Source organism: Entelurus aequoreus, linkage group LG01, assembly GCF_033978785.1.
Source record: "Entelurus aequoreus isolate RoL-2023_Sb linkage group LG01, RoL_Eaeq_v1.1, whole genome shotgun sequence".
Taxonomy (NCBI): Eukaryota; Metazoa; Chordata; class Actinopteri; order Syngnathiformes; family Syngnathidae; genus Entelurus; species Entelurus aequoreus.
In genome coordinates, this window is record NC_084731.1 from 9186657 (window position 1) to 9200596 (window position 13940).

Below are 13940 nucleotides of genomic sequence, written 5' to 3' on the forward strand. Positions count from 1 at the left end.
TACATCTTTTTGGAGAAACATCGGAGATAAGCTAAGCTTCGATGAAGCTAACCTACGTAGATATTTTAGTTTTTAATACATCCAACGTACATCTTTTCGGGAAACATCGGAGATAAGCTAGTCTTTGATGAAGCTAACATACATAGATATTTTAGTTTTTAATAAACCCAAGGTACATCTTTTCGGGGAAACATCGGAAATAAGCTAGTCTTTGATGAAGCTAACGTACGTAGATATTTTATTTTTTATAACCCCAACGTAAATCTTTTCGGGGAAACATCGGAGATAAGCTAGTCTTTGATGAAGCTAACGTACGTAGATATTTTATTTTTTATAACCCCAACGTACATCTTTTTGGGAAACATCGGAAATAAGCTAGTCTTTGATGAAGCTAACATACATAGATATTTTAGTTTTTAATAAACCCACCGTACGCGTACATCTTTTCGGGGAAACGTCGGGGAGAAGCTAGTCTTTGATGAAGCTAACGTACGTAAATATTTTAGTTTTTTAATAAACCCAACGTACATCTTTTCGGGGAAACATCGGAGATAAGCTAAGCTTCGATGAAGCTAACCTACGTAGATATTTTAGTTTTTAATAAATCCAACGTACATCTTTTCGGGAAACATCGGAGATAAGCTAGTCTTTCATGAAGCTAACATACATAGATATTTTAGTTTTTAATAAACCCAAGGTACATCTTTTCGGAGAAACATCGGAGATAAGCTAGTCTTTGATGAAGCTAACGTACGTAGATATTTTATTTTTTACAACCCCAACGTACATCTTTTCGGGAAACATCGGAAATAAGCTAGTCTTTGATGAAGCTAACATACATAGATATTTTAGTTTTTAATAAACCCAACGTACGCCTACATCTTTTCGGGGAAACGTCGGGGAGAAGCTAGTCTTTGATGAAGCTAACATACATAGATATTTTAGTTTTTAATAAACCCAACGTACATCTTTTCGGGGAAACATTGGAGATAAGCTAAGCTTCGATGAAGCTAACCTACGTAGATATTTTACTTTTTAATAAATCCAACGTACATCTTTTCGGGAAACATTGGAAATAAGCTAGTCTTTGATGAAGCTAACATACATAGATATTTTAGTTTTTAATAAACCCAACGTACATCTTTTCGGGGAAACATTGGAGATAAGCTAAGCTTCGATGAAGCTAACCTACGTTGATATTTTACTTTTTAATAAATCCAACGTACATCTTTTCGGGAAACATCGGAAATAAGCTAGTCTTTGATGAAGCTAACGTACGTAGATATTTTAGTTTTTAATAACATGTACATGAACATAAAGAATGTGGGATTTACAATATTAACTATGAAGGATAAAACACTGAATATTGACAACTTATGAACGTCACACCCCCTCTCCATCCACATATTTTACAATCAAGCGAAACGCAAAAAAAATGCAACAAACAGTGAAATATAAACGCGAAGGGTAATAAAACCCCCACCTACAATCTGATATATCTGATACATCACTAAGCTTTAGAACTTTGTTGTAAAAATCTCCCTCCGCATATGTCCCTGACACCCGCATTTCAGGCTCTGCAAACACTCTGTGGAAACGCTCCCCACCCACACTGCTTGGTGCCTGGTCTGAGCTGCTGGGACTTACATTACCAATTGCTCAAACAACTGCTGCCCTGGCATAACTCAAGCCCATATGGAAAGACACAAACAGCAGTCTGGCATCAAAGGTGAGATTACAGTGCTCGATCTTCCTTTACGCCTGTGAAACATGGACCCTTACAGCAGAGCTGCAGAAGAGAATTCAGAGCATGGAGTTGCTACAGAAGACTCATGGGTATCTCCTACACCCAACATGTCACAAACAAAGAAGTCCGGCAAAAAGATCAGCCAGGCCATCGGCCCACACGATGACCTGCTCAACCCGGTCATGAAGCGTAAACTTAGGTGGTATACGGACACATCGCTAGATCCTCAGGCCTTGCAAAAACCATCCTGCAAGGGACCGTACAAGGTGACAAGAGACGAAGGAGACAAAATAAAAAATGGGAAGATAACATCGGAGAATGGACTTACCTGGAACTCACTGAGGCAATGAGAGCTGCTGAGGACAGAGAGGGATGGAGAGAGCTGGTCAATAGATCGTCTGTGGTGCCCCAACTGTCATGATCCGTGGTCCGGATCATGTTTTTGTATTTTCTGTTAGTTTTGAACTCCTTTAGTTCCTGTTTGGGACACCTGAGTTTGGTTTGGTCACCATTGGCTGCTTATTGTTTTCCCCTGCCTCACCTGCTATAGTCCAGCAGTGAAAACAGTCCTTGGTGGGGGTGGGAGGAGTTTCTGCAGATTTTCTGAGCCCTGGTCAGGCAGCGGCTTTTTGCGATTTCCTGGATAGGATATGATCTTTTCCGCCGTCCTCACCACTCTCCGCAGAGACTTCCAGTCTGAGGCACTGCAGGCTCCAGTCCAGACAGAGATGCAGTTGGTCAGTAGGCTCTCTATAGTGCCTCTGTAGAATGGGCTGAGAACTGGGGGACGGAGCTGTGCTCTTTTTATCCGACGCTGTCACGAGGGGGTTTGCGGCTCACTGCGGGGTCGTTCTCCCGGGAATGCAGAACGGACAACTCCGGACGACAGCGTGAGGTAGGAGAGGATTTGAATCTTCTCAAGAAATCTTTGGCAGGGCATGAGGTAAACAAACATAAACTATGGCGTGGAACAAACACGAAACTGTGGCGTGACACAAACAGCATAAACTATGGCTTGGAACAAACACAAAACTGTGGCATGAAACGAACACGACTTACGTGGATACGGCATGAATCAAACAACTGGCCGACTGACTGGCAAAGGCAAACTTAAATAATGCCTTCTGATTAGTGCTCGGGAAGCAGGTTAGCGGGCGAGCACTAATCAGAGACAGGTGAACACAATGAGTAACCATGGCAACCAAAACAAACAAGAACTAAAGGAGTCCAAAACTAACAGAAAACACAACAACATGATCCGGACCACGGATCATGACAGACGCAAAAAGTGCATGCGCTGCTGAGCTCTTTTTACAAGAGCTCCGGTGTGTAGGGACCAGGTCATATTGTCAGTTATCTGCACCCCCAGGAACTTGGTGCTGCTTACCATCTCCACTGCTGTGCCGTTGATGAAGAGTGGAGCGTGGCTGGACTGGTGCTTCCTGAAGTCGACGTTCAGGACCAGGTTGTTGGTTCCGCACCAGTCAACCACATGTTTCACCTCCTCCCTGTAGTCCATGTCGTTGTTGTCACGGATGAGGCCCACTAGTGTTGTGTCGTCCGCATACTTGATTGATTGATTGATTGATTGATTGAGACTTTTATTAGTAGGTTGCACAGTGAAGTACATATTCCGTACAATTGACCACTAAATGGTAACACCCGAATAAGTTTTTCAACTTGTTTAAGTCGGGGTCCACTTAAATTGATTCATGATACAGATATATACTATCATATATACTATCATCATAATACAGTCATCACACAAGATAATCACATTGAATTATTTACATTATTTACAATCAGGGGTGAGGAGGAGGTGGGGGGTAGGATATGGACAGCAAGTAGTGGACATATAGAGAGAGAGAGAGAAAGAGAGCGAGAGAGAGAGAGAGAGAGATCAGAAGGCATAAGAAAAAGTATCTGCATTTGATTGTTTACATTTGATGATTAGCAATCCGGGGAGGGTGTTAGTTTAGGGTTGTAGCTGCCTGGAGGTGAACTTTTAGTGCGGTTTTGAAGGAGGATAGAGATGCCCTTTCTTTTATACCTGTTGGGAGCGCATTCCACATTGATGTGGCATAGAAAGAGAATGAGTTAAGACCTTTGTTAGTTCGGAATCTGGGTTTAACGTGGTTAGTGGAGCTCCCCCTGGTGTTGTGGTTATGGCGGTCATTTACGTTAAGGAAGTAGTTTGACATGTACTTCGGTATCAGGGAGGTGTAGTGGATTTTATAGACTAGGCTCAGTGCAAGTTGTTTAACTCTGTCCTCCACCTTGAGCCAGCCCACTTTAGAGAAGTGGGTAGGAGTGAGGTGGGATCTGGGGTGGAGGTCTAGAAGTAACCTGACTAGCTTGTTCTGAGATGTTTGGAGTTTAGATTTGAGGGTTTTGGAGGTGCTAGGGTACCAGGAGGTGCATGCGTAATCGAAAAAGGGTTGAACGAGAGTTCCCGCCAGAATCCTCATGGTGCTTTTGTTGACCAGAGAGGAGATTCTGTAGAGAAATCTCGTTTGTCGGTTAACCTTTCTGATTACCTGGGTTGCCATTTTATCACAGGAAAGGTTAGCCTCTAGAATGGAACCTAGGTAGGTGACCTCATCTTTCCTGGTGATAACAATGTCACCCACTTTTATGGTGAAGTCATTGACTTTCTTAAGGTTGATGTGGGACCCAAACAGGATGGATTCCGTTTTACCCAAGTGTATGGATAGCTTGTTGTCAGCGAGCCAGGTGCAAGTTCTACAGAGCTCAGCACTGAGGATTTTCTCCAGCTGTGACTTGTCCTTGCCGGATACCAGCAGGGCAGAGTCATCCGCAAACAAAAACAATTCACAGTCGCATGCCGATGACATGTCATTTATGTATATTAGGAACAGTAAAGGTCCCAATATACTGCCTTGGGGGACTCCACAGCTCACCGAGAGGGGGGGGGGGGGACACGGTGCCGTTCACAGGGAAGTGTACCTGGCAGAGAACAGAACTATCCTGCATGGTTCATTACGAGGAACACAAGTTTAGATAACCTATTACTACAAAGTCGGACTAAATGAATAGGTCAGAGCATCCTTACAGAAACAGTATGACCAAACGGCGATTAAAAGGTGACACATATGGCTGCTCCACGATGATGCAACAGTTTTGCCCGTTGCCAGGGTGACAACCATGCTCAGGAGCCCACGGGACATGTTGATAATACTTTAAAACTGAAGGCAGCAAATAGAAAGTCATGCGTTTAATGACTGAGAGTCAACGGCATCACATCTGTGTCCCTTGAGGAGGTGGCGTCAGGGCGACTAGGAGGGGCACCAGATCAGCCCCCGGAGACTGACGCCACACCCATCAGTGTGTTGCTGCACTCCGGCTGCTGTTTGACCGAGCTGGTGAGTTTTGTTCACATTGTGCACGTCTTTCATTCAGGGGCTTGCGATTAATTCAGTGTTTGACCACAAATCTAAGGTTATTTCTCATTTACTATTTCAATCATTTTGCTGACCTATACCGTATAACAATACCTTATATTACAGCTGCAAATTGGGAATGAAGTATAATGTACATACCTGTAATTATATGTATTATTGGGCTCAGGTTTCTGTGGCGATGGCAGCTTCAACAACTCCTCCCCCCATGGTAGCCACCCTCCATCCCGTCCCTGTGACCAATCCAATGAACGGTACGTTCCTACAAGTTTTCGGAGAGACTTCAAGGGAGTTAAAGAAGGCCTGTGGCCGAACACGCTCTTAGTTCAACATTGTAAAAGTCAACAAATACTTGCAGGAGAGCATGTGCTGAAACTGAAACCACAAATGTTTGCCTTGCTGGTTTGTCGTCACCTGCAACGTGCAGCAGCCCCGCCTAGTGACCGGAGGAAATATAAACATACAATGTTGATCAAGTGGATGTAACGGCGACGACGTTGGTGGAGGCGGGCGGCGTCTTATCAGTCTGATGTCAGAGAAGAGTCTGGGAAGGAGCAACTCTGCCGGGGTCTGTTGCCGTGGAGATAAGAGCCGTATGGTCTTTTATTCCATAAGCAGAGGCAAGCGGAGTTAAATGAGCAAAGTAGAAATTTCCCAAGGAGTTAGAATATCAAATATGTAGATGTAATCAGATGTTAAAATAATGCCTATTGTAGGGAGCAAAAAAAATGTACAGTAAACTTCAATTTTATTCCTGCTTCTGTTGTGTCTGTTAGCAGACTGTACCAACTTTATTCCTGTTTGTGTTGTGTCTGTTAGCAGACTGTACCAACTTTATTCCTGCTTGTGTTGTGTCTGTTAGCAGACTGTACCAACTTTATTCCTGCTTGTGTTGTGTCTCTTAGCAGACTGTACCAACTTTATTCCTGCTTGTGTTGTGTCTGTTAGCAGACTGTACCAACTTTATTCCTGCTTGTGTTGTGTCTGTTAGCAGACTGTACCAACTTTATTCCTGCTTCTGTTGTGTCTGTTAGCAGACTGTACCAACTTTATTCCTGCTTGTGTTGTGTCTGTTAGCAGACTGTACCAACTTTATTCCTGCTTGTGTTGTGTCTGTTAGCAGACTGTACCAACTTTATTCCTGCTTCTATTGTGTCTGTTAGCAGACTGTACCAACTTTATTCCTGCTTGTGTTGTGTCTGTTAGCAGACTGTACCAACTTTATTCCTGCTTGTGTTGTGTCTGTTAGCAGACTGTACCAACTTTATTCCTGCTTCTGTTAGCAGACTGTACCAACTTTATTCCTGCTTCTGTTGTGTCTGTTAGCAGACTGTACCAACTTTATTCCTGCTTGTGTTGTGTCTGTTAGCAGACTGTACCAACTTTATTCCTGCTTGTGTTGTGTCTGTTAGCAGACTGTACCAACTTTATTCCTGCTTGTGTTGTGTCTGTTAGCAGACTGTACCAACTTTATTCCTGCTTCTGTTGTGTCTGTTAGCAGACTGTACCAACTTTATTCCTGCTTGTGTTGTGTCTGTTAGCAGACTGTACCAACTTTATTCCTGCTTATGTTGTGTCTGTCAGCAGACTGTACCAGCTTTATTCCTGCTGCTGTTGTGTCTGTTAGCAGACTGTACCAACTTTATTCCTGCTTCTGTTAGCAGACTGTACCAACTTTATTCCTGCTTGTGTTGTGTCTGTTAGCAGACTGTACCAACTTTATTCCTGCTTCTGTTGTGTCTGTTAGCAGACTGTACCAACTTTATTCCTGCTTGTGTTGTGTCTGTTAGCAGACTGTACCAACTTTATTCCTGCTTCTGTTGTGTCTGTTAGCAGACTGTACCAACTTTATTCCTGCTTTTGTTGCGTCTGTTAGCAGACTGTACCAACTTTATTCCTGCTTCTGTTGTGTCTGTTAGCAGACTGTACCAACTTTATTCCTGCTTTTGTTGTGTCTGTTAGCAGACTGTACCAACTTTATTCCTGCTGCTGTTGTGTCTGTTAGCAGACTGTACCAACTTTATTCCTGCTTTTGTTGCGTCTGTTAGCAGACTGTACCAACTTTATTCCTGCTTCTGTTAGCAGACTGTACCAACTTTATTCCTGCTTCTGTTAGCAGACTGTACCAACTTTATTCCTGCTTCTGTTGTGTCTGTTAGCAGACTGTACCAACTTTATTCCTGCTTCTGTTGTGTCTGTTAGCAGACTGTACCAACTTTATTCCTGCTTGTGTTGTGTCTGTTAGCAGACTGTACCAACTTTATTCCTGCTTGTGTTGTGTCTATTAGCAGACTGTACCAACTTTATTCCTGCTTCTGTTGTGTCTGTTAGCAGACTGTACCAACTTTATTCCTGCTTGTGTTGTGTCTATTAGCAGACTGTACCAACTTTATTCCTGCTTCTGTTGTGTCTGTTAGCAGACTGTACCAAATAGGAGAAATTATTTTTTTGTTCCAGAACAGGGATGTCAAACTCATTTTAGCTCAGGGGCCAAATGGAGGAAAATCTGTGCACACGCGGGCCGGACTATTAAAAACATGGCATTAAAACTAGGGATGTCCGATAATGGCTTTTTGCCGATATCCAATATGCCGATATTGTCCAACTCTTTAATTACCGATACCGATATCAACCGATATATACAGTCGTGGAATTAACACATTATTATGCCTAATTTGGACAACCAGGTATGGTGAAGATAAGGTACTTTTAAAAAAAAAATGAATAAAATAAAATAACATAAATAAATTAAAAACATTTTCTTGAATAAAAAAGAAAGTAAAACAATATAAAAACAGTTACATAGAAACTAGTAATTAATGAAAATTTGTAAAATTAACTGTTAAAGGTTAGTACTATTAGTGGAGCAGCAGCACGCACAATCATGTGTGCTTACGGACTGTATCCCTTGCAGACTGTATTGATATATATTGATATATAATGTAGGAAGCAGAATATTAATAACAGAAAGAAACAACCCTTTTGTGTGAATGAGTGTAAATGGGGTGGTTTGGTGCACTAATTGTAAGCGTATCTTGTGTTTTTTATGTGGATTTAATAAAAACAAACAAACAAAAAAACAAAACAAAAAAACGATACTGATAATAAAAAAAACGATACCGATAATTTCCGATATTACATTTTAACGCATTTATCGGCCGATAATATCGGCAGACCGATATTATCGGACATCTCTAATTAAAACTAAAAACTAAAGACAACTTCAGATGGTTTTCTTTGTCTTACTTTGGCCAAAAATGACGGAGCCCCTAGACCAGGGGTCACCAACCTTTTTAAAACCAAGAGCTACTTCTTGGGTACTGATTAATGCGAAGGGCTACCAGTTTGATACACACTTAAATAAATTGCCAGAAATAGCCAATTTGCTCAATTTACCTTTAACTCTATGTTATTATTAATAATTAATGATATTTATCTTTGTGGAAACACTGATCACCTTAATGATTTCTCACATTAAATATACATAGAAACAGATAAATATCAATATGCAACACTTTATTTTTATATTTTCTCGAAGTGCACATTTTTCAAATTGAAGATTTTCAAATGATCACTTCTAAGACAGTCTTGTGAAATCACAATATCCCATTTTAACTAGCTAGCCACTAACATTTGTGAACAAATCATGAATTACTTTGCACCATGTTGGTACAAATAATAACTCATGTAAAATACAAAAGTCAACTCTCAAATTTTTAAATAAATCATGTCACACTTTGAACTGGACACCAAATCTGTTATCTGTTTTTTTGTCAGTTAGTGAAGACCAAGTCTTTCAAATATTTTCTTGGATTTTCAAATTCTATTTGAGTTTTGTCTCTCTTAGAATTAAAAATGTCGAGCAAAGCGAGACTAGCTTGCTAGTAAATAAATAACATTTAAAAAATAGAGGCAGCTCACTGGTAAGTGCTGCTATTTGAGCTATTTTTAGAACAGGCCAGCGGGCTACTCATCTGGTCCTTACGGGCTACCTGGTGCCCGCGGGCACCGCGTTGGTGACCCCTGCCCTAAAGGGACATGGATGTTTTGCGAAATCTCGCAATACTTTTTGCGAGATCTCGCAATACTTTTTGCGAAATCTCGCAATACTTTTTGCGAGATCTCACAATACTTTTTGCGAGATCTAGCAATACTTTTTGAGAGATCTCAATACTCTTTGCGAAATCTCGCAATACCTTTTGCAAAATCTCGCAATACTTTTTGCGAAATCTCGCAATACCTTTTGCGAAATCTCGCAATACTTTTTGCGAGATCTAGCAATACTTTTTGCGAAATCTCGCAATACTTTTTGTGAGATCTCGCAATACTTTTTGCGAGATCTCGCAACACTTTTTGCGAGATCTCGCAATACTTTTTGCGAGATTTCGCAAAAAGTATTGCGAGATCTCGCAAAAAGTATTGCGAGATTTCCCAAAAGGTATTGCGAGATTTCGCAAAAGGTATTGCGAGATTTCGCAAAAAGTATTGAGATCTCTCAAAAAGTATTGCTAGATCTCGCAAAAAGTATTGCGAGATCTCGCAAAAAGTATTGCGAGATTTCGCAAAAAGTATTGCGAGATTTCGCAAAAAGTATTGCGAGATCTCGCAAAAAGTATTGCGAGATTTCGCAAAAGGTATTGCGAGATTTCGCAAAAAGTATTGCGAGATTTCGCAAAAGCTATTGCGAGATTTTGCAAAAAGTATTGCGAGATCTCACAATACTTTTTGCGAGATTTAGCAATACTTTTTGAGAGTTCTCAATACTTTTTGCGAAATCTCGCAATACCTTTTGCAAAATCTCGCAATACTTTTTGCAAAATCTCGCAATAGCTTTTGCGAAATCTCGCAATACTTTTTGCGAAATCTCGCAATACCTTTTGCGAAATCTCGCAATACTTTTTGCGAGATCTCGCAATACTTTTTGCGAAATCTCGCAATACTTTTTGCGAAATCTCGCAATACTTTTTGCGAGATCTCGCAATACTTTTTGCGAGATCTAGCAATACTTTTTGAGAGATCTCAATACTTTTTGCGAAATCTCGCAATACCTTTTGCGAAATCTCGCAATACCTTTTGGGAAATCTCGCAATACTTTTTGCGAGATCTCGCAATACTTTTTGCGAAATCTCACAATACTTTTTGCGAGATCTAGCAATACTTTTTGCGAAATCTCGCAATACTTTTTGCGAGATCTCACAATACTTTTTGCGAGATCTACCAATACTTTTTGAGGGATCTCAATACTTTTTGCGAGATCTCACAATACTTTTTGCGAGATTTAGCAATACTTTTTGCGAAATCTCGCAATACCTATTGTGAAATCTCGCAATACCTTTTGCGAAATCTGGCAATACTTTTTGCGAGATCTCACAATACTTTTTGCGAGATTTAGCAATACTTTTTGAGAGTTCTCAATACTTTTTGCGAAATCTCGCAATACCTTTTGCAAAATCTCGCAATACTTTTTGCAAAATCTCGCAATAGCTTTTGCGAAATCTCGCAATACTTTTTGCGAAATCTCGCAAAACCTTTTGCGAAATCTCGCAATACTTTTTGCGAGATCTCGCAATACTTTTTGCGAAATCTCGCAATACTTTTTGCGAAATCTCGCAATACTTTTTGCGAGATCTCGCAATACTTTTTGAGAGATCTCAATACTTTTTGCGAAATCTCGCAATACCTTTTGGGAAATCTCGCAATACTTTTTGCGAGATCTCGCAATACTTTTTGCGAAATCTCACAATACTTTTTGCGAGATCTCGCAATACTTTTTGCGAAATCTCGCAATACTTTTTGCGAGATCTCACAATACTTTTTGCGAGATCTACCAATACTTTTTGAGGGATCTCAATACTTTTTGCGAGATCTCACAATACTTTTTGCGAGATTTAGCAATACTTTTTGCAAAATCTCGCAATACCTATTGTGAAATCTGGCAATACCTTTTGCGAAATCTGGCAATACCTTTTGCGAGATCTGGCAATACCTTTTGCGAAATCTAGCAATACTTTTTGCGAGATCTCGCAATACTTTTTGCGAAATCTCACAATACTTTTTGCGAGATCTAGCAATACTTTTTGCGAAATCTCGCAATACTTTTTGCGAGATCTCATAATACTTTTTGCGAGATCTAGCAATACTTTTTGAGAGAGCTCAATACTTTTTGCGAAATCTCGCAATACCTTTTGCGAAATCTCGCAATACCTTTTGGGAAATCTCGCAATACTTTTTGCGAGATCTCGCAATACTTTTTGCGAAATCTCACAATACTTTTTGCGAGATCTAGCAATACTTTTTGCGAAATCTCGCAATACTTTTTGCGAGATCTCACAATGCTTTTTGCGAGATCTAGCAATACTTTTTGAGAGATCTCAATACTTTTTGCGAGATCTCACAATACTTTTTGCGAGATCTAGCAATACTTTTTGCGAAATCTCGCAATACCTATTGCGAAATCTCGCAATACCTTTTGTGAAATCTGGCAATACCTTTTGCGAGATCTGGCAATACCTTTTGCGAAATCTAGCAATACTTTTTGCGAGATCTCGCAATACTTTTTGCGAAATCTCACAATACTTTTTGCGAAATCTCGCAATACTTTTTGCGAGATCTCACAATACTTTTTGCGAGATCTCACAATACTTTTTGCGAGATCTAGCAATACTTTTTGCGAAATCTCGCAATACCTATTGCGAAATCTCGCAATACCTTTTGCGAAATCTGGCAATACCTTTTGCGAGATCTGGCAATACCTTTTGCGAAATCTAGCAATACTTTTTGCAAAATCTCGCAATACTTTTTGCGAGATCTCACAATACTTTTTGCGAGATCTAGCAATACTTTTTGCGAAATCTCGCAATACCTATTGCGAAATCTCGCAATACCTTTTGCGAAATCTGGCAATACCTTTTGCGAGATCTGGCAATACCTTTTGCGAAATCTAGCAATACTTTTTGCAAAATCTCGCAATACCTTTTGCGAAATCTCGCAATACTTTTTGCGAGATCTCGAAATACTTTTTTGCGAAATCTCGCAATACTTTTTGCGAAATCTCGCAATACTTTTTGCGAGATCTCGCAATACTTTTGCCAAGTAATATTGGAGTAATTTAGACCCTATGTGTCAAAGTCAAGGTCCGCGGACCAGATCCGAATGAATGATCTATGGCCCCCCAGGATGATATTTGATTAGTATTAGAACCGGCCCGCAGGCCACAGCCGCCTGCTGCTGTTTTGCACGCACCAATACTCCATCAGTGTTGGTGCTAGGAATTTTCAAAATGGGGTCCCAGGGACCCCATCAAGTCATAAATTTGGGGTCCCACTTTTTTGGTAAGCGTTTTGAAAAATTATAATTATATGCATTATCCTGTTATATCTCACATTCTATATTGTGTTTTGGAAAAATTAATAATTTTTTTTAATTAAAAAAATAAATAAAATGTATGCATGTGTAAATGTATTCAGTTCTAAACATTCATTCACTTTCTTCTTTCCTTCATGGATCTAAACCAGGGGTCACCAACCTTTTTGAAAGCAAGAGCTACTTCTTGGGTAGTGATTAATGCGAAGGGCTACCAGTTTGATACACACTTAAATAAATTGCCAGAAATAGCCAATTTGCTCAATTTACCTTTAACTCTATGTTATTATTAATAATTAATGATATTTACACTTAATTGAACGGTTTAAAAGAGGAGAAAACACGAAAAAAAAAGACAATTAAATTTTGAAACCGTTTATCTTCAATTTCGACTCTTTAAAATTAAAAATTCAACCGAAAAAAAGAAGAGAAAAACTAGCTACTTAGAATCTTTTTGAAAAAATTAAAAAAATAATTTATGGAACATCATTAGTAATTTTTCCTGATTAAGATTCATTTTAGGATTTTGATTACATGTTTTAAATAGGTTAAAATCCAATCTGCACTTTGTTAGAATATATAACAAATTGGACCAAGCTATATTTCTAACAAAGACAAATCATTATTTCTTCTAGATTTTACAAAACAAAAATTTTAAAAGAAATTCAAAAGACTTTGAAATAAGATTTAAATGGGATTATACAGATTTTCTAGATTTGCCAGAATATTTTTTTTTGAATTTTAATCATAATAAGTTTGAAGAAATATTTCACAAATATTCTTCGTCGAAAAAAACAGAAGCTAAAATGAAGAATTAAATTAAAATGTATTTATTATTCTTTACAATAAAAACAATAAATTTACTTGAACATTGGTTTAAATTGTCAGGAAAGAAGAGGAAGGAATTTAAAAGGTAAAAAGGTACATATGTGTTTAAAAATCCTAAAATCATTTTTAAGGTTGTATTTTTTTTTCTAAAATTGTCTTTCTGAAAGTTATAAGAAGCAAAGTAAAAAAATAATGAATTTATTCAAACAAGTGAAGACCAAGTCTTTAAAATATTTTCTTGAATTTTCAAATTGTATTTGAGTTTTGTCTCTCTTAGAATTAAAAATGTCGCGCAAAGCGAGACCAGCTTGCTAGTAAATAAAAACAAATTAAAAAATAGAGGCAGCTCACTGGTAAGTGCTGCTATTTGAGCTATTTTTAGAACAGGCCAGCGGGCTACTCATCTGGTCCTTACGGGCTACCTGGTGCCCGCGTTGGTGACCCCTGATCTAAACTTTACTCCTGACTGTATTTTTTCAAATACATTTTTATTGTAATATTTTCAGAATGTGTTTGTTCTATTTTTGGCCAAAGTAAGACAAAGAAAACAATCTGAAGTTGTCTTTATTTTTTTAGTTTTAATG

The 13940-nt window shown here is 39.1% G+C and overlaps 1 protein-coding gene across 1 annotated transcript in view; it reads left to right on the top strand.

The window, feature by feature from the left end:
• Positions 1 to 1770: 1770 nt before the first annotated feature.
• The window catches only part of LOC133660885 (uncharacterized), a 14549-nt gene continuing 2379 nt past the window's right edge, over positions 1771 to 13940 (top strand). Inside the window, exons 1-3 of the mRNA XM_062064387.1 lie at positions 1771 to 2013; positions 5026 to 5130; positions 5336 to 5420. Coding sequence (XP_061920371.1) covers positions 1771 to 2013; positions 5026 to 5130; positions 5336 to 5420 — 433 coding nt within the window. The remainder of the gene's footprint in view (positions 2014 to 5025; positions 5131 to 5335; positions 5421 to 13940) is intronic.